Source organism: Temnothorax longispinosus, chromosome 12 (assembly GCF_030848805.1).
Source record: "Temnothorax longispinosus isolate EJ_2023e chromosome 12, Tlon_JGU_v1, whole genome shotgun sequence".
In the NCBI taxonomy this organism is placed as follows: domain Eukaryota; kingdom Metazoa; phylum Arthropoda; class Insecta; order Hymenoptera; family Formicidae; genus Temnothorax; species Temnothorax longispinosus.
In genome coordinates, this window is record NC_092369.1 from 12,524,323 (window position 1) to 12,542,421 (window position 18,099).

The 18,099-nt window shown below is 35.7% G+C and overlaps 3 protein-coding genes across 5 annotated transcripts; 1 reads left to right on the forward strand and 2 right to left on the reverse strand.

Moving 5' to 3' along the window:
• Nucleotides 1-449: 449 nt before the first annotated feature.
• Nucleotides 450-1,917, reverse strand: Elp6 (Elongator complex protein 6). The gene is made up of 3 exons (XM_071794514.1): nt 1,691-1,917; nt 1,525-1,573; nt 450-1,393 (listed from the first exon to the last, which is right to left on the reverse strand). The coding sequence occupies exons 1-3, from the start codon at nt 1,770-1,772 to the stop codon at nt 553-555; spliced, it is 972 nt and encodes a 323-aa protein (XP_071650615.1). The 5' UTR covers nt 1,773-1,917; the 3' UTR covers nt 450-552.
• Nucleotides 1,918-2,604: 687 nt separating this feature from the next.
• Wdr81 (WD repeat domain 81) lies at nt 2,605-14,445 on the forward strand. The gene is made up of 24 exons (XM_071794543.1): nt 2,605-3,241; nt 3,319-3,478; nt 3,900-4,155; nt 4,254-4,416; nt 4,560-4,961; nt 5,027-5,227; nt 5,626-5,771; nt 5,844-6,031; nt 6,117-6,712; nt 7,790-8,211; nt 8,289-8,585; nt 8,672-8,829; nt 9,655-10,362; nt 10,431-10,606; nt 10,692-10,981; nt 11,085-11,217; nt 11,288-11,462; nt 11,553-11,956; nt 12,037-12,324; nt 12,413-12,562; nt 12,643-12,749; nt 12,829-13,662; nt 13,736-13,934; nt 14,231-14,445. Exons 1-22 carry the CDS (start codon nt 3,026-3,028, stop codon nt 13,058-13,060), a joined length of 5,868 nt encoding a protein of 1,955 aa, XP_071650644.1. The 5' UTR covers nt 2,605-3,025; the 3' UTR covers nt 13,061-13,662; nt 13,736-13,934; nt 14,231-14,445.
• Nucleotides 12,603-16,667, reverse strand: Rint1 (RAD50 interactor 1). Of its 3 annotated transcripts, none has more exons than XM_071794545.1 (12): nt 16,379-16,667; nt 15,944-16,182; nt 15,687-15,860; nt 15,478-15,612; nt 15,128-15,389; nt 14,825-15,050; nt 14,484-14,649; nt 14,247-14,412; nt 13,953-14,173; nt 13,704-13,869; nt 13,486-13,619; nt 12,603-13,405 (listed from the first exon to the last, which is right to left on the reverse strand). In XM_071794545.1, exons 1-12 carry the CDS (start codon nt 16,502-16,504, stop codon nt 13,222-13,224), a joined length of 2,199 nt encoding a protein of 732 aa, XP_071650646.1. In that variant the 5' UTR covers nt 16,505-16,667; the 3' UTR covers nt 12,603-13,221. The 3 variants fall into 3 exon arrangements, with proteins under 3 accessions (XP_071650646.1, XP_071650647.1, XP_071650645.1); XM_071794546.1 differs by having other exon boundaries at nt 13,486-13,869; nt 15,944-16,079; nt 16,150-16,182; nt 16,379-16,487; XM_071794544.1 differs by having other exon boundaries at nt 13,486-13,869; nt 16,379-16,666.
• Between the last annotated feature and the right edge of the window lie 1,432 nt (nt 16,668-18,099).

Below are 18,099 nucleotides of genomic sequence, written 5' to 3' on the forward strand. Positions count from 1 at the left end.
TTTCTACTAAATTCATACCAAATTTCACATAAAATCATATATATTTATATATAATTATATATAATCTTTTTTTCCCGGGATGTGTCTTCTTGGATGTATCTATATGAATAGTAGATCGCAAGAATACACTATTATTATAGGTCTGTGTTTTCTAGCTGAATTAATGTATGTACAATGTACATACTTCTTGTACTTAAAACAAAACAGGTATATATTTGAAATTTGGCGAAAGTGAGAAGAAAAGTTCTAAGTACAGCAATAAAAAAACAAACCTTTCATGTACGTATAATAAATATACAATAAATTTGAATGTACGGCAATATAAAATATGTTTGAAATCCTTATTGAATGTCTCATTTGCATATCTAATTGTATCTGAAAGAGAGGAATCTCTTTTCACGAGATTGCAGAGAACATGCATGCAAATAGGTTAATGTAGGAAAGCAGAAGATGGTTCTAAATTTTTAAATCTATTTCAATATATAAACAAAATTACATAAAAATTATTTTATTTTACATAAAAATTGGACATGGCAACGTTATATATATTATTTATGACAGAATAGACATAACACCAGGCGCATAAATCTTCACTTGCCAATCCGACGAGTTAAACAGATATATTGTTTTTTCTGCCAAATGATATTTAGATCTAATGGAATTCATTTTCCAATGAATAGTTAGTTTACCGGATGCATCTCCGGAGTGTCCTGTCTTAAATGGTTGTGTCGTAACACACAAATGTGCTATATGTTTTAAGGTATTAACAACTATATCTGTATTCGAAGTCTGTATATTCCCTTGATATATATGTGCAAGAATACAAAGCTGCGACGAGGGATACGACGCTACAAACGATCTTAAACATCTTATAAAATACATAGTATGACGTATACCAAGTCCAAGATCAAGGAAGTGGTTTATATCATCGATAATAAGAACAACAGACTTAGAGAACCTTGCTGCTTCTTCATATTTTTCTTTAACGCATGTAAATAATCTACGCACAATATCAATATCTCCCATAGGAGTTCTATCTGGAATTATTGTTTTTGTTCTATCTACAAAATTCTCGTACATATCAGTAACATTGTTGGCTATAATTTTCATCGGCTCAACAACAGTGACTTGACCCTTTTCTTTTAGATTAAGAAGATTGTAGCCAAATCTCATGCCGATGTTATGATAATGACTAAAAGTATTATGACAAAGAACGAGGCAAACAGCAGCGTTCATTTTTTTTAAAGCATGTGATAAAATGGCATTTACTAAGAAATTCGCGTTGCTACCATGTCGTTCTTCAATCAAGATTGTTTTACCGTCCATGTTTACTTTGTCAATTCCAAGAATGTTGCACACCGTTACTACTGAGCTAGCCATAATAAACTGAAAACTAAAGGCATATTATTATCATTATTATCATTATTATTATTTATCATTATTATTATTATTAATATTATTATTATTATTATTATTAATACATATCTTACAAAAAACGATATGTTTATGCAACAAATTTCTAACCTGACAAATCGTCGAATTGTACGTCTAAATCGTCTTCTATTTTTATAACCTGTAAAACGAACAATCATGTCAAGGAATGTCAAGAACTACAATACAAAAGTTAAATGTATTTTGGTCACAATCAATATAATATAATAACGGTAATTATACAGTCTAGGGATTTCACCTCCAATATCGATGAAATTATGCTCAATTGACGCGAAACGAAAGACTGGCAGAAAAAGTGTCGCTCTGGGCCCGTATTCCATTCCTGCCTACCGACAACTGTCGGTTCGATAAGTGTCGTTGCGCAGCTTTTACACGATATGAAAAACCTGCGCAACGACACTTATCAAACCGACAGTTATCGGTAGGCAGGAACGGAATACGGGCCCTGCTCCACGAAACGAGATTTTAATCGTTAAGGGCCAATTTCACCAACCACAGTTAGCTTAACCGACGGTTAAAGTTAGCAGGATTGACCAATAGAAAGCAGGGTGGATTCATTTCTATTGGTCAATTCTGCTAACTTTAACCATCGGTTAAGCTAACTGTGGTTGGTGAAATTGGCCCTTAAGCCCGTGGCACATAGAAAAACTTAAACAGTAAAACTCAAGCAGTAAGCAAATCAGCCAATCACAGTCAAGAACTTAAGGCACGGCCCTAAGCGGTAGCGAATCCATACCGTTGATTTCTTACTGCTTAAGTTTTACTGCTTAAGTTTTTCTATGTGCCAAGGCCCTTAGAGACCCTTTAATAAGGGTCTTTAATGGCTTCTGCACACAGAACGCGGAAACGCTTGCCGCGCGGCAAGAAGCGACGCGGTAGCCAATCAACGTGTTGCTTTTCCGTAAGAACCAAAAGTTTATTGGCTACCGCGTTGCTTCTTGCCGCACGGCAAGCGTTTCCATAATGGCTCCTGCACACAGGACGCGGCAGCGCGGCATTGCGGCAACGCGGCACCGCGGTAACCAATTACCGTCTTGCCTTTCCGTTCTACTTTTGAAAGTAGTACGGAAAGGCAGATGGTGATTGGTTACCGCGTTGCCGCAATGCCGCGCTGCCGCGTCCTGTGTGCAGGAGCCAAACTCTACGTCCGCTGGAACGGAATGATCCCGGTGGCCGCTCTCAGGTTTCTCTCTGATACATATCTATGTATGTATTCCACGTCCATTGATGCGACCCGAGTCGGGTCGAGTAGTAAATCGAAAACGCCATAAGGCTGCGTTCGGAATAGCACCTGTATTCAATAGTGACACAAGCTTCATTTGACACTCGATTTTCATTCAACAAGAAATTGGCCGTATCGTCCATTGCACTGACAAGAGGCGGGTGCCATTAAACAAAAAAGAAGAAGGCCTTTATGGCTGCGGTTGACTTGATGCTACATATGTGTCAGTATCGTCAGTATGTACACATAAATATACGTAATTTATTTTATTTTACGTCGATACAAAATAAAATAAAAATGGAGAAAAAGAACGAGTTTTTATTTACAAATATAGTGATTGAATAAAACGAAATGGATATAATAAAGGAACATTTGCTGGTACCAACAAAGTATATGATACTGACAGATGAGAGAATTTGCTTGACAGTTCACAGAAATTGGCTTTCCCGGTTTTTAACAGTTGGCTCGTTTACTTTTATTAGTCACGATCGTTTGTCCAATGATGAAATTGCAGCGCAGCCGACTATCGATGAATTGGGTGGCGATTGGCTGAGAATTTATGCAAAAGTATTTTCAACATTTTTCGCATGTTTCATATGAAATAATATATATCGAGACACGAGGTAAAATTTTGTTATCATTAGGTATATGTAAAACAACACAGGAATGCAATTCCTTTACCGAGAGGAAGGCCTATCAGTAGCACAAGGAACCAAGAAGAGTTAATGTTTTCGCAATTGTTGCATTATGTGGCAGAAACTAATTATCGAAATCTATGGAAAGAAACATATAAGAAATATTACAGTATGTGTTCAACGTACCATTTAAAATTTTTAAACTTAGATTTCCAGCTTTTTGTTACTATCCAGTAAACAAACTCTGTAGTATGGTGATAGATTGGCTGTGGATTTATTCAGATATTTCAGTAATAGATTCATTATCATTTATCTACATTAACTCATAGTTTTGCTGGCAGAGCTTGCTGATATAATCTGACAGTAGATTGTTGGTAGAAATTGAACAGAATTGTCACTTCATAAATATTTAAATGCTCAGTTTTTATAGTCAATCTACCATTATATTCTGTTAGCAGATCTGTTATATTTCTGCTAGCATTTTATCTACAAAATTTATTTTTAATTTTTAATATTCTTGATAGATTTGGTTATTCCGTATAGATATTTTTCTTTATATTAGTCAATCATTTCTTGTAAAATATGTACAGATCCCTGGAATTTTGTTGAACAAAAGGAACAATCTTATATCACTGCTAATGTAAGCGACGTTACCATCATGCATGAAATACTGAATAGAATGTATGGCTGTACTTTGGTACAAGTACAGCACGGTATGGTCTTATCAGTATCAAATGGTATATTATCTGAAACACATTGCAATCTCGTACCAATTCATTTTGCCATAGAAACATCATCCGCATTTATAATGTTCTATGAGCAGATTGCAAATTATTCTCTTCGTGAGTGAGTATACACAAACTATATTTATTTGTATATTTTCAACATATAACAATATTTGCAAGATATTTTTATATTCTATTACTTATAGACATTAATTTTAGGTGCGTAATGTACAGTCCCGCTGCTCTTAGTACGAGTCATGGAAAACCATTGTTTGTAGTTTATCAGTTATTGAGATTATCCAGAGACTTGCACGATCGTGGTCTTGCGTTAGGAGAAATTACGCTTAGTGACATATTGGTTACAGACAATTTTACTATTCAGGTATATCTTGCATAGCAGAATTTAATATTTTAGCACAATTAATATTTAGTATTTAATAAGACAAAAGAGTATAATGAGTATATAATAAGAATTCAATAAGATTGAAAGAAAAAATATCTTGTTTGAGCTAATTTTGTTCCTAGGTATTACCTAAATTAAACGATAATATTTATCTGAAACCTGATAGCGAGTGTACAGGTACTACTTCTCAAGAAAGTAAAGAGAAAAATTTGAGTGACAATGTTTATGATAAAAAAAATGGTGGACTTCGTTCACACAACACTGATTTTGGTTTAAATGAAAATATTGAAAAATTATGCGAGATGTGGATGTATAATTGTATCAGCAACTTTGATTATTTAACTGCGATCAATAATTTGGCTGGTAGGAGATACGGTAATCCCAGCTGTCATCATGTTATGCCTTGGGTAACGGATTTTACATCGAGAAATGGTGGAAACTGGAGAGATCTGACAAAGTCCAAATTTCGATTAAACAAGGGAGACAGACAGTTGGATCTTACGTTTGACTCGCAATCAACCGAGGTATATAAATTGTGTGAATGTAAGAGACTTGTTTCGTGTTAAATAAAAGCAACGTTAATTCGTAGGTTGGACACCATGTATCTGACGTTTTGTCAGAGATTACCTATTATGTATATCTTTCACGCCGATATAATAAATCTGTGCTCTGTAAACATGTACGACCTTTATGGGTGCCTGGAGAATATCCAGCTTCAATTCAAAGATTACACGATTGGAGTCCTGATGAATGTATACCGCAGTTTTTCATTGATCCTAGTGTTTTTAAGGTAAAATAATTTAAATTATTTACGTACAGTTGAGAGAGAGAGAGAGAAAAACAAATTCTTGAAATAGGTTATCTCATGTACCTTCATTTATAACCTTAACTCTCATAAAATCGAGGCATACAGGGTGCGTTCACGGAGCGTGCTGTTAGCGCTATTGCGTCGTTCCTAAATATCTATATCGCTTATTAGATGTAAAACAAGTAGAACGATGCAATAGCGTTAATAGCACGCTCCGCAAACACACGTAGACTAAGGGTCATGATCGAATCCGGAACCCGCCGATTAGAGCCAACTGCCAATACTACCATACGGAACCATGCATTACCGCTATAATATAAATTAATATTTAACAATAAAATATAGATTAGATATTTTTAGATTAAATGTCTTGTTTACAGTCTATTCACGAGGACTTGCCAGATTTAGAAATTCCAGCATGGGCAACGTCTCCAGAGGATTTTATTGAAAAACATAGGGAAACATTGGAGAGCTTTTATGTTTCGGAAAGATTACATCACTGGATAGACTTGACCTTCGGCTACAAGTACGAACGTAGTCCAATGAGTTATTTATTATTTATTCGAACTTTTCTGATATTATATTCATTATATGATAGATTATCAGGTTCAGCTGCTATAAAGTCGAAAAACGTTTGTCTACAATTAGTTGATAATCATACTGATTTAACTAATTCTGGTGTTGTACAACTTTTCACACAACCACATCCACAAAAAATAACTCCATCTCCCTATTGGGGTAAAGTACCACCACGTCTTCGGCCGATATCTTCAACTAATAGAAGTAGTAAGTTTTGACGGAGATTTCAAATTGTCAGAAATTTTGAGGATATTCTTGTATTGTAATAATTGTCAAATTATTATGATTATAGAAAGTGATCAACTCGCGAGTAGAATTAGTGACGATGAGGGCCACAGTTCTGGTGTTGAAGAAGAGGAATTATCTGCGACAGTAACGAACGCATCAAGATCGTCGCCTCTCATATTGAGTCGTTTATTGAGTCGTTCCAGAGGTTCTTTGCTTTCAGAGGATAACGTTAAATCAGATAAGCCCGTTAATCAGCCTATTATTCTTCCGAAGGATTTCAATCCCGTTGCAGCAATCGTACAAGTAGAAACTACACATGCCTTCATGCATAAAGTCAACCATCAAGTTTATAAACCTGCAATAGGATCACATGATTTTTCCACAAATTACAAGCAAATTGTAGCCAGTGGACGTATTAAAGAGCAACAAATACTCGGTTGTCTGATAGTGGAAATATTTCTAGCCGGAAAATTCCGCGCAACCTGGAACGTTGAAAAAGTATTATTTGCACAAAGATTCGCGACGTGTCTGAATATCTTAAAGACATCGGCAGATAATTTGCCGAAATGTATAAGAAACGTTGTGTCTTTATTGCTACAAATTGATATTATGCCAAAGAGTTATAATGTAGGTAACGTAGAGATGAATGATATTTCAATGGTAATTTTAATATTTCATATTATGCAGGATGTTTCATATTAGATAAAGATTTAATTGACTAATAAAACTAAGAAAAATAAACCAGAAAAATCATACTGTAAAATAGCTAATATTTCAGAGAATTTGGCTTATCGACAACTGCAGAATTCGAAAATTCATAAAAAAAATGTCAGCATTTTTTTTTCTACACATGCTTCAGCATACCTTCTTAGGGCCAATTTCACCAACCACAGTTAGCTTAACCGATGGTTAAAGTTAGCAGAATTGACCAATAGAAATTAATCCACCCATTCCACCCTGCTTTCTATTGGTCAATCCTGCTAACTTTAACCGTCGGTTAAGCTAACTGTGGTTGGTGAAATTGGCCCTTATACAGGGTGTCTCAGGTTAATCGATCACCCCAAAAACTTTTTTATTTGTAATTCTAGAAAGAAATGCTTCGGACGAAAGTTGTTTAGTTTGAAAGGGGACATATGATTCCAATGTCAGACGTATCATACATGTCGTCATTTTCAAGAAATTTTAAAAGATACTAATTTCTTAGAATGGAACTTGATTTTTTCTTTGAATAAAAGTTGTAGATCTTGTCGAGACGTTTTCAAAACACTATAATAAAGCTCTCTTTCGTTAAGGTGATGCTGGAGCTGTCTGTATAACCGACAAAATTACCATTTTCTATGCTATCGACCTATATCTGTTTTTGTATAGTTTGTATATATGTTTTTTGTATATATACAAACATATATGCGTTTAAAAATTTTTGGAATTTCTTCTACATTAATCAAAAATCATTTTCGGTGCATTGTCTGACAATAAGTTGTTGGCGCTCTCCGATATATCTGAGATATTAATGATTTTATAATTGTATAAAGAATATATTTTATAAAAAGCTCGATATTTTGAAAATTAATTTACGGGTCTAACAATAAGACATTTATTAAGACTTTCTTTATTTGTTTTTATAAGGTCTAGTCAGTTAAGTCTTTCTATAATTCTGAAAGATCTTATATTTTATCGAGATACACATTGCAGAATTTATTATAAGTATAATATGCACGTGATAAATTTTATATTTAGATGAATGAGACCTCTTTTCGTTATTCAACGATAACATACATGGGCCTACCACCGCCATCCGCTCATCAATTTCTTCAACCAATTTTATCTGGCAGTCTGTTCCCATTCTCCAAATATTGCCAATACTTATATAACATTGTTAAAATGTTGCAAGAATACAATGGTTTGGTACGAGAATTAAATTCTATTGTGAAGATCGAGGACGATGTGGATTTTTTAATAAAAACGAAGACAAAGTACCTGTGTAAAATTTGTGAGTGCAAAGTAAAAGCAATCGCCAGGGAATTAGAACGGCTTTTACCTTATGTCGGTGGTATGAGAGAAGCCACTTTGCAATTGATAGTACCTCACATAGTACAAATTATGGAAGAACCTTATAGTGCGGTATTGGCAGTATGGCATCTTTTCGATCCCATTGCAAAGTAAGTGCATTTACTATTTTTTTTTCTGAGTAACTATATTATTAGATTCTTTCGATTTTTCTCATTTTCTGTTGCAGAACGTTGGGACCGAAGGATACAGTCGATACATTTCTCTCACCTATTACAAAACTGTACGAGAACGGCTCTATCATGGATACTGCATTGTACGCTGATATAATACCTACGGGAACGCTCGCAAAGTTTCGAACTACTCGATTATATCACCGAATGTTCCTGCTGAAGTTAATAGTTAGGCTAGGGCTACGAAGATTTTTAGACAATTTCATAAATCCTTTGGTGGAAGCGGTGGGAGGATACAAAGATTATGTACAGGGCTCGATTGACACGTGCACTCATAGAACTGTGAATTTGAAGTAAGAAAATTAATTGTATTTTATTATTATTTTAATGTAGTTTCACATATCATATTACTCCATATTGCTTGTAAATTTCTATGAAGGAGCTGCGACTTAAGTGGACCTTGCAGTGAGGGAGAAGGTATTTTATCTCCATTAGATGAAGATTCATTTGCAGACACCGAACACAATGTCGCTGTATTTTCTGTACCAACGATCAACGATCACATGTCTAATGTAACAACAGAGAACAATGTCGAAGGTGATTGGCTAAATAAGTCGTTAATGATTTAATAAGTAGGGAAGACTGGGGCTATTCGTGACATATTTTTGTTTCAAATTTTTTTCTCGTTTCGTATAAATGTTTAAAAAATGTTTATTAGTGCGATGTAATCGTTCATCTCTCTAGTTTAAAAGAAAAAAAGGTTTTTCTCTCACGAGTCTCGAAATATATCAAGAAATGTATCGCTGTGTCATGTGTCACGAATTACCCCGGCCCCGGAGTAATTCGTGACAGGCCATGGAGTAATGCATAACACTTTCTCTGATTGAACAAACTATATGGATTTTTTTCGTTTTTGCAATTTTTATCTACTTTATACTTTGAAAAAGCCTTTGTCAGACTGAATATAACTTACCGTTTCGGATCTCTTATTATTTTATTCGGCGAGAAAACATTTTCGGGATTTGAAACTTTTTACTTTGAGCACTTGAAATCAGACTTTTTGTCACTGAGAGAGAAAAATGATTGACACGCAAATGCCATTCCGTTGGTACCTAGAGGACACTAATGCTGGTATTCATAATCAGACCTTATTTCAAGATCGTCTTAAGTAATATCTTAAGATGCTGATACGGTTCTGTGATTGGTTCATAACATCTTAAGATCGTACTTAAGACGATCTTAAATATAAGATTCGACTATGAATACCGGCCTAAGAGACATCTGTGATTGATATTACCGGTTTCTAACAGCAAGCATTTTAAAGTTAGGCCCGCGACAAAATTTTAGCAGTGTCACGAATAGTCCCGGTCTCCCTTATCTCTGAGAAAAATTATCTGATAATTTTTATTGGACGTATTACAGAAGTATTTGCCATGGAGACGGAGAATAATTCGTGGATTTCATTAAATAATACCGCGCCATACGATATCGACTTACATATAGATCTCAACTTGAATGCCTGCGATGATTTGAATGACGATGGAAACAAAAATTCGCCGGGTAGCTCCGTTAAATCGCCAACGATTCCGATACCTAAACAATCAAATATCAGTGGAGCTAAATTGGTAACCGAGTTTAATAGTATCGGTTGCAACGTTGGCAGTAAAACTTCCAGCGAAGATTTTACTTATGTTAATGCATACGCCACGAATATCCATTCCGATAGTAATCTCTCAGAAAATATGTGCAATATAGATATTAAGGAAGACAATCCTGCTATGCTTTCTGCGGATCTTGATAACAAAAGCGATGTAATCAAATCAAGCGATGAAGATGTACGTCAGCTGGATCATATTTACCGAAAATCCGTTCTAAGTGAATGCACAATTTCCGAGATGAGCGCGGAATCTGTTATCTGGCTGTCTCATAGACTCGGCCCAGTACTCACAGCACGATACTTGTCGCGAAATCTTCTGAGAATGCTGACGTTATGTTACGCTGGGAAAGAAAATTTAATGCCAACCGATGACAATAATTTTATGCGTGTGGAGGGTGTTGCATGGAAGAAGCCGATACTAGCCGGTGATCAAAATGCTATTAAAGTCTTAGAGTGTCTCACAGCTATTGCAGGTACGTACGAAAATATGCGAATTATTTTAATTGCGTCAGTAAAAACAGTTTATGAACTATTTTTCCAGGATTATATGGAGAACAAATTATATTGCTGCAATATTTCGCACATATAGTTGAGCTATTAGCATTGTGCAAGAGAAAGCTTACGCAAAATTTGGAAGGAGGCCTAATTTCTTGTCTGGCTCTATTAAATCACATCACAACATATCTCAATGATTCTACGTTAATGGATGTGCTTCATGTAATGTTTATCATATAATTAATAACTATACATTTTAATAATATAATGAAAAAAATAGCTCTTATTTGTCCATATTTGAATGTAGGAGCCGATTGTTAAATCCATCCTGCATCCCACAGTACGCATACTGTCAACCGCGAGATTTACATTTCCAAATGGAACGCTTGCACGCATTGCCTTAGCTGAAAAATGCTTGGAAGCGATGTTCACTCTTAGCTTACGGCTCGGCAGCGTGATCACGAAAAATCATTTAGCAGTACCAATTCAACGCTTCTTTCTGGCCTTTGACAAAGCTTTCAGTAAAAATTTAGATGGTGGAGTCCTGTTGAATAATTTTGGGCAAAAAGCAGGCACAACCTGCGAGCATTTTGTACGGTAATAATACGGAGACGAGTACTTCAATTTGATTATACATTGTGCGTTAATGAAATGCAGAGATATATGCAGAAATATTCTTATCGTTTTTACTATTTCACAGGATGAAAGCTGCGAATGAAGGATCTGTTAATAATGAAACTTATGCGTGGAACAAACTTGACGCAGACATTGCAGATTCGTATTCCCCTCCGGTTGTAGAAAATAGCGACGTGTCAGACTTGCAAAGAAATAAAGTAAGATCTAATAGTTTGATTTTTTTAAACGTGAACGCAAATGTGTATATGTACTAAATTTTACTTACAGGCATTTGAAGAACTACGAGCAGTATTCACCACTGAGTTTGCTCATAAATCATACATGCTTTTTTATAGATGTGTCGATATTGAAATGATGGAACATATACTTAAAAATCACGAGCATATAAAAGAGCTTTGTCACGATTACGAGCAGGGGATAAAAGCAATCTCCGTAAATAACGGTAGATGTCCCACAAAATATATTACTTAGTTATTAGTCGTTATAAATAATACGCAAATAATATGTTCATCCTTGTGTCTCATTGTTAAAGATAACGTGGATAAGTACAATACTTCCGTGGATTGTGATGTAGCAGAGAATGTAGAATCGGTTGATAAAGGTGTTTGCAGCTTTGGGAATATATCTGTGATAGGAAATAGATTCGAGATACAGAAAGATGACGCGAGATTTCAATCGGCGACGGAGATTGTTGCCAGTCGCGAAACTTGTCCGTCATCCGTTGGTAGACAACTACGCGGTAATTGGCTAGCCTATTGGGAGCACGAGATAGGGAGACCGGAGAAGGATACGATATTTAATATAAAACAGATAAAACTTCAGACTTTCAACGGACATACAAATAGTGTGAGATGTCTTTACGTGTTAGACAATGAGAACAGTTTTATGAGTGGTGGCAGAGACAAAACTGTGAAATTATGGAGTTTACGAAGCCAGGTAAGATATATTCCATTCAATTTGACAAAATGTCCATTGTATAACATCCAGAATTGATTTTACTGATATAATGGAATTAGGGTGATGGAACTACAGTCTCATCGTGTCAATACACATATACTGGACACAAGAAATCTATTCTTTCACTTACATTCCTGGAATCTTTGAGATACGCAGTGACATGCGATGGCGTGATTCATTGTTGGGATCCTTTTATGGGTTCGCTTCTGGGATGTCCGGAAAGTAGTCGTCCTGTGAACACTTTAGCCTCGAGTCCTTCTCCGTCCACGACTCTTCTTGTAGGAACAACGGACATTACCCTTAGAGTTATTGATTGTAGAACATTCCAGTATGTCAATGAAATGAAAGTAAGCATGAAATATGTATGTCGATATTGCGTGAAATTATAATTACTAATATTCGTATAAAATTTAACGTATTAAATCATATGATAAGGTTTCTATGAATCCGACTGGTTTAATAAGATGTATCACAGTATCGCCCAGTGGTAACTGGGTCGCTTTAGGTCAAGCATCAGGCTTCTTGACGATACTCGATACTCGCACTGGTCTGATTATTGCGTCTTGGAAGGGACATGAATGTGAGGTAAAGACTTAATGACTTTTATCGACTTTTAGACTTGATATAAGAATTCACCGTTTCATTATTGATTTTTAATGTCACAGATACTGCAATTAGAAGCGATAAACGAAACTACTATAGTTAGTTCTTCGTTGGACCAAACTATAGCCGTGTGGAGTGCAATAGATGGAAAACTTAAATTTCATATGAAGTAAGAAACACCTGTAATGTTATTTGAAATTAGACATACAAAATATAATTTACATAAATTATCCTTCATTAATTTTTAGAGGCGCAACAGAGCCTGTTCATTGCATGGCAATGCACGAACAGGTATTAGTGATAGGAACAACAGCAAATCGAATTGGTGTCTATACCGCTATAGAAATGACTGCTTCATTAAGTTCATCGAAATTGAGATCTGACGCTTTTAAAGGCATTCTTACTGCCATGGCTGTCCTTCCTCTCAATCGATTATTATTATTAGGCGCTGACAATGGTGGAATAACACTACTATGTTAAGAACGCTTCAGATGCTATTTACAGAGCAGCGCAAAATGACTGGACATTATTAAATATAATAATGAGAAAGAATAGAAAAGTATATCTAATTTAACGGAAAGCGCGAAAAATCTATTAAAATAAATTTCATTTTTATAGAATATATTCAAGAGAAAGATCTCTTATATATGGATAATGTCTGTCCTTGTCGCTATTACTTTTAGAGCAAGTTTAGTAGGCATTTTGTGTACTCCAACATCCGCTAAGATCTCTGTCGATGCATTTTTGTCATTATTATTTAGCGCTTCTTCAAGCAATATTACTGAACCCGTCAAGACATTTAAAAGTATACATGCTTCCTTGATTCTGGAACATCAAAATAACTGAATCATGGCATCTGTTTTAACTACTAAGTGAATATAGCTTTAATAATTTTAGAGACTTACAAAGGAAAGTACGATTCTGGTTTGTCAATGTACAAACCAAATAATGGAAATAAGTTCCTCAAAATATCGTATTGTAATTGTTCGGCACCGCCGCTATTGAAATGATTTACAAGTACAACTTCTTCGAAGAGAAACTGCGAAAAGAAGGATTTGAGAAGAAGATACAAATTATTATAGGTGAATAGCAATCTATTTCCTTTGATTTTTATTTTGCATACTTGATCAAATTGAGCGGCTAAATTCTTCCAAGCTTGATTAAACAACGGCAATGCAAGAACACTGTGCAATGTATGAAGACGCGTAGCTAGTTCTTGGAACATGGGACAACCACTCGGTGTTACTGATAATGAAGCAACTTCTTTTGAAGACTGCATCGCAAACCATCTTGGAATAATAAAAAGCACTTTTTAAATGTAATGTGAATGAAATAATAATCGTAATAGTGAACGGTGAGTAAAAGTTCTTACTTATCCGTCCTGTAAGCTCTACTTTTTGCCTTTACATCTAAAGCAACTGAATCGCTGATTTCATTTATCAGTTGCTTCTCTAATCGTCGTAAGAGAACTACAGCCTCGTCAAATACAGTTCCCTCTATTTCTCCGGTGTTCTCGTTAACGTCGCTGCCTCTGTCAATAGCATTTTCCACAGCTTCGAATTGCTTCTTGAAGAAATGCAGCTGCAAGAAGTGCTACACACAAATGTAAGATCGTGATAAGTAATGTCATTTTTTTTTGTGTGATTGTAGGTGAAGATATACATACAACAGTCACGCCCCATTCTTCCAAAACGGTTGCGACATAATGTAATGTATTGAGAATATATGGCATAAGCGACGTTAATGGATCTTCATAATTTTCATGTAGCAATTGTAACAATCGTACTCGCCAATCGTCAACCAATTCTAATTGCAAGTCGAGAAACTGTAATCTTCAACAATATCAATATAAACAATCGTCAGTACTATCGTCTCTTATTTACAACGATCTCATATGATTTACCTATGTCCAGGCTGTGGCAAATGTTTATATCTATCAGAAATCGTGGTGAGCAGTGTGAGAAAGGCATCTGCGCATTCAGTGACTTTCATGTCATCTATATCAGGACCCGTCAGTCTTTCCCACGCTGTATTCGAACTTAATATTGCATCCATTTTTTCAGTCGCGTCTAAACAGCACAAATATATATAATATATATACATATATATATATATATATATATATATATATATATATATATATATATATATATGTATACACACATATATATATTTGCGCGCGCGCATACATTTGAGTGCACGATTGCGTGCACAAAGTACGAAATTGCTTCTTCATGCACTCACATTTCTTCTCCATATTTATCCATTTTACAAAAATATGGGCTTGCGTAAGAACGAAAATGGTAGCTGGCTGAGATTGCGGATATAACAGAGTCTCTCGTAGCTCTCTTTCAAATCCTAAAGCTTCGTCTACCAAATGCGCAAATAGAGTGTCATCATACTGCACTAAGGGCAATTCGGAATGAAGTTTCTCAACGGCTAACTGAACTAGAGCGCGCATAAATTCAGCCTATTAATACACTGTAATTAGTGCCCAGAAATATGATTGTAATAGTTAATATCAGAATACAATTAATTATATCACACCTTAATATCTAAGTGTCCAAAACCTCCAGAATCCGCTACAGGTTGAATGTTCTTTTGTACCCACTGAACATGGTCTTTGATCCATGTTAAAATCTGTGTAAAGAACCATTCTGGCTTATCTTGACGGTTTGTCAATTTAGCTCCTGTGAAATGATAAATGAATCTTTGTCGGAGAGGACGTACTAAAAAGGCGATTGGCAAACTAACTGGTGCAAAGTCTGTTAACAGCACAGATGTTACTACAGGTTTTATCATTGCTTCTCTAAGTACATTAAGGACAATACAGATAATCTCACCAATTCACTTTTCAATGAAATCTAAAACAATTAAATTGTGTATTACAAGGATACGGTAACTGCAGATGAAAGAGATATTCAATGAGTATCTTAAATCTTGTCATTGTCTCTAGCAAAGGTACGTTCAATAAAGTGGCATTGGTTCCACAAAAAGGCCATTTCAACGTCTTCAATAAATCATTGTACTCCCTGTAAATATTACATGTTGGGAAAGTATATAGTAATTAACAAATTAGGATATATGTGAAAGATAGAAAACATACTTTGATAATTTTTCCTTGATTAGATTATGCCAAAAGTGTAAGGTCTCATGGACATAACTGACCAGGTGATGACACACAGATGTTTGCAATTGGCAACTGATGTTTGTCAAGCTCGTATATAGAATTATTATAGACTGATCATCACCAGATAACAAAAATGTCTCTATCTCATCACTGAATAAAAATGTTATAACTATTTAATATATAGTAAATCATAAAACACTCTACGGATGTAATATTCTTTGACAGTTTATTACCTAATATTTTCTATATATCTTATAAAGAATAAATAGGATAACGATTTGTCAAGCTGCCCTATCTTGTCAATAACTTCTTGTAGCTCTAAATTTTTGTCGTTTTCACTAAACGTCTCCTCAATCATCTTACTCAGATCTAAACAAGTTTTTTGTAACTGCTTGACTTCACAACTGACACATTCTACATTCTCAACTACTGCTTTTACCTTGGAAGGAGCAGTGGTTGATGCCATTGACAGCTGTTGACAAAAAGTGATTGTATATAACGTTTTGTCACATTAGAGGTACATTCGTGGAGCGTACTATTAGAGCTATGCATCATTCCATCTTTATCATTCATTAGATGTAAAATAAGGATAGAATGAGTAACAGCGCTAATAGCACACGCTCCGCGAACGTACTTTATGTTATGCTACTTTGTAGATGAATACTGACTGATTTTTCAATCTCATCCTTCTCCGCTTTGAGACGCTCTTGGAAATCATAAATTCCTTCAAGATTTTTCAAATTCGATCCCAAGTGTTCGTTGAATTTTTGTATGATTTTTTGTTTTATATCCATTACGACGTATACTCCTATCAAGAGAAGACTTCTGGGGTAATAATGTTGAACCCACTCACTTCCAATATTGGTAAAAATATGCTCAATCGACGAGTTTTTGCACGAAACGAAAGAATCTGACAGATAAAGTGTCGCTCTGCCCCGCAAAGCGAGTCGTTAAAGTTTTTTTTGTTTTGCTCCTCATAGGTTAGGAGCGTAAGGCTGAGTTTCCACTGAGCGCGTCACGCGTCGCGTCATCCAATCAAAACATCCCATTTCGATCCCGTCACAAGAATGTAATGAAATGGGATGTTTTTGATTGGTTAACTTGTGACGACGCGACGCGTGACGCGCTCAGTGGAAACTCAGCCTAAGCGCCGCGCCGATCACTTGATAAAAGAGTGGAGACCCAGGCAAATTCAGGTGCACTTTATGCACTAGTGCAGTTTAAACTGCACTTTAACTCCATATTTTATTTATTATAAATTTATAAAAGCAAAAATGCAAAATTTCGGGCTCTTTAGCGCACTGCATTAATTATTATATAAAGAGTATATTAAAAAAAAATTCACGAATCTATGTAACTTATTTTATGAGAAATCTTGTTATTGCGAATCCTTAATAATTAAGATTTATCATAAAATAAAAGTTACATAGATTCGTGAATTTTTTTTAAATATAGGCTGGAGGAACAAATTAAAGTTTACGCGAGTGCAAGGAATACATGCCGCGAGACAGAGGACACGCCTTTATGCTTACGCATTAGGGTGATTTATAATAGCCGTAACCGTTGATTTAAGCCGTAATCTTTAAGAAATTGACCAATCACAGTCGAATGTGAGAAGAATAATCGACTGTGATTGGTCAATTTCTTAAAGATTACGGCTTAAATCAACGGTTACGGCTATTATAAACCAGCCCTTAAGGTGAAATTTCATGGGCAGTGAAAAGCAGCAGCAGATCGTACTGATTGCCTATAAAATAGAGGAGTTCTAGAAACTCGAGAACTTCTCTATTTTGTAGCCAATCAGTACGATCTGCTGCTGCTTTTCACTGCCCATGAAATTTCACCTTTATGCGTTGTGCAGAAGTGTGTGTCCGGGCCCTTAAAGTCAGCGGCACACGGAGCATATTTTCCTGCTGGATTGCTTGCGATCTAGTAAATTACTAGAAATCCTGAGTGCTGTGAGTGGTGCTATAGTAATTTACTAAATTGCAAGCAATGGGTGCGTTCAGGCAGTTCAGCCGATACTCCGCTAGCCTAGCAATCGTGAGCAGTCGCTCGTTTTCGCTCGTTTCCTCTTCTTTTAATCCATTGGGTCAAAGGAGAGGAAACGAGCGAAAACGAGCGACTGCTCACGATTGCTAGGCTAGCAGAGTATCGGCTGAACGCACCCAATGGGTCTGTTCGCGTTGCTTGCACTTTTTACACTCAGCATCTTCGCTTTCTCTCTTTCCAACAGCCGAATATATATTTATCTTATTTCAAGTGCAAAAATGTTTGGAGATTTCAAGCAACGCGAACAAGCCTAATCCAGCAGGAAAACATGCACCGTGTGCCACTGGCTTTAAGTAATTTCTAGGTAATTACTAAACTGCTGGCTCTGCTGCATTTC

What these genes read in the sequence shown, in the direction of transcription:
- Wdr81 (XM_071794543.1), top strand. Translation starts at nt 3,026, where the DNA reads ATGGATATAATAAAGGAACATTTGCTGGTACCAACAAAGTATATGATA. An exon ending in GGCTGAGAATTTATGCAAAA is followed by an intron (nt 3,242 to 3,318) that starts GTATTTTCAACA and finishes TGTTATCATTAG; the next exon opens with GTATATGTAAAACAACACAG. An exon ending in ATCTTCAACTAATAGAAGTA is followed by an intron (nt 6,032 to 6,116) that starts GTAAGTTTTGAC and finishes TTATGATTATAG; the next exon opens with AAAGTGATCAACTCGCGAGT.
- Rint1 (XM_071794544.1), bottom strand. Translation starts at nt 16,504, where the DNA reads ATGGATATAAAACAAAAAATCATACAAAAATTCAACGAACACTTGGGA. An exon ending in CTCTTTCATCTGCAGTTACC is followed by an intron (nt 15,390 to 15,477) that starts GTATCCTTGTAA and finishes TAATGTACTTAG; the next exon opens with AGAAGCAATGATAAAACCTG. An exon ending in TTGGACACTTAGATATTAAG is followed by an intron (nt 15,051 to 15,127) that starts GTGTGATATAAT and finishes GTGTATTAATAG; the next exon opens with GCTGAATTTATGCGCGCTCT.
- Elp6 (XM_071794514.1), bottom strand. Translation starts at nt 1,772, where the DNA reads ATGGAATACGGGCCCAGAGCGACACTTTTTCTGCCAGTCTTTCGTTTC. An exon ending in TAATTTCATCGATATTGGAG is followed by an intron (nt 1,574 to 1,690) that starts GTGAAATCCCTA and finishes TTCGTTTTACAG; the next exon opens with GTTATAAAAATAGAAGACGA. An exon ending in ACAATTCGACGATTTGTCAG is followed by an intron (nt 1,394 to 1,524) that starts GTTAGAAATTTG and finishes ATATGCCTTTAG; the next exon opens with TTTTCAGTTTATTATGGCTA.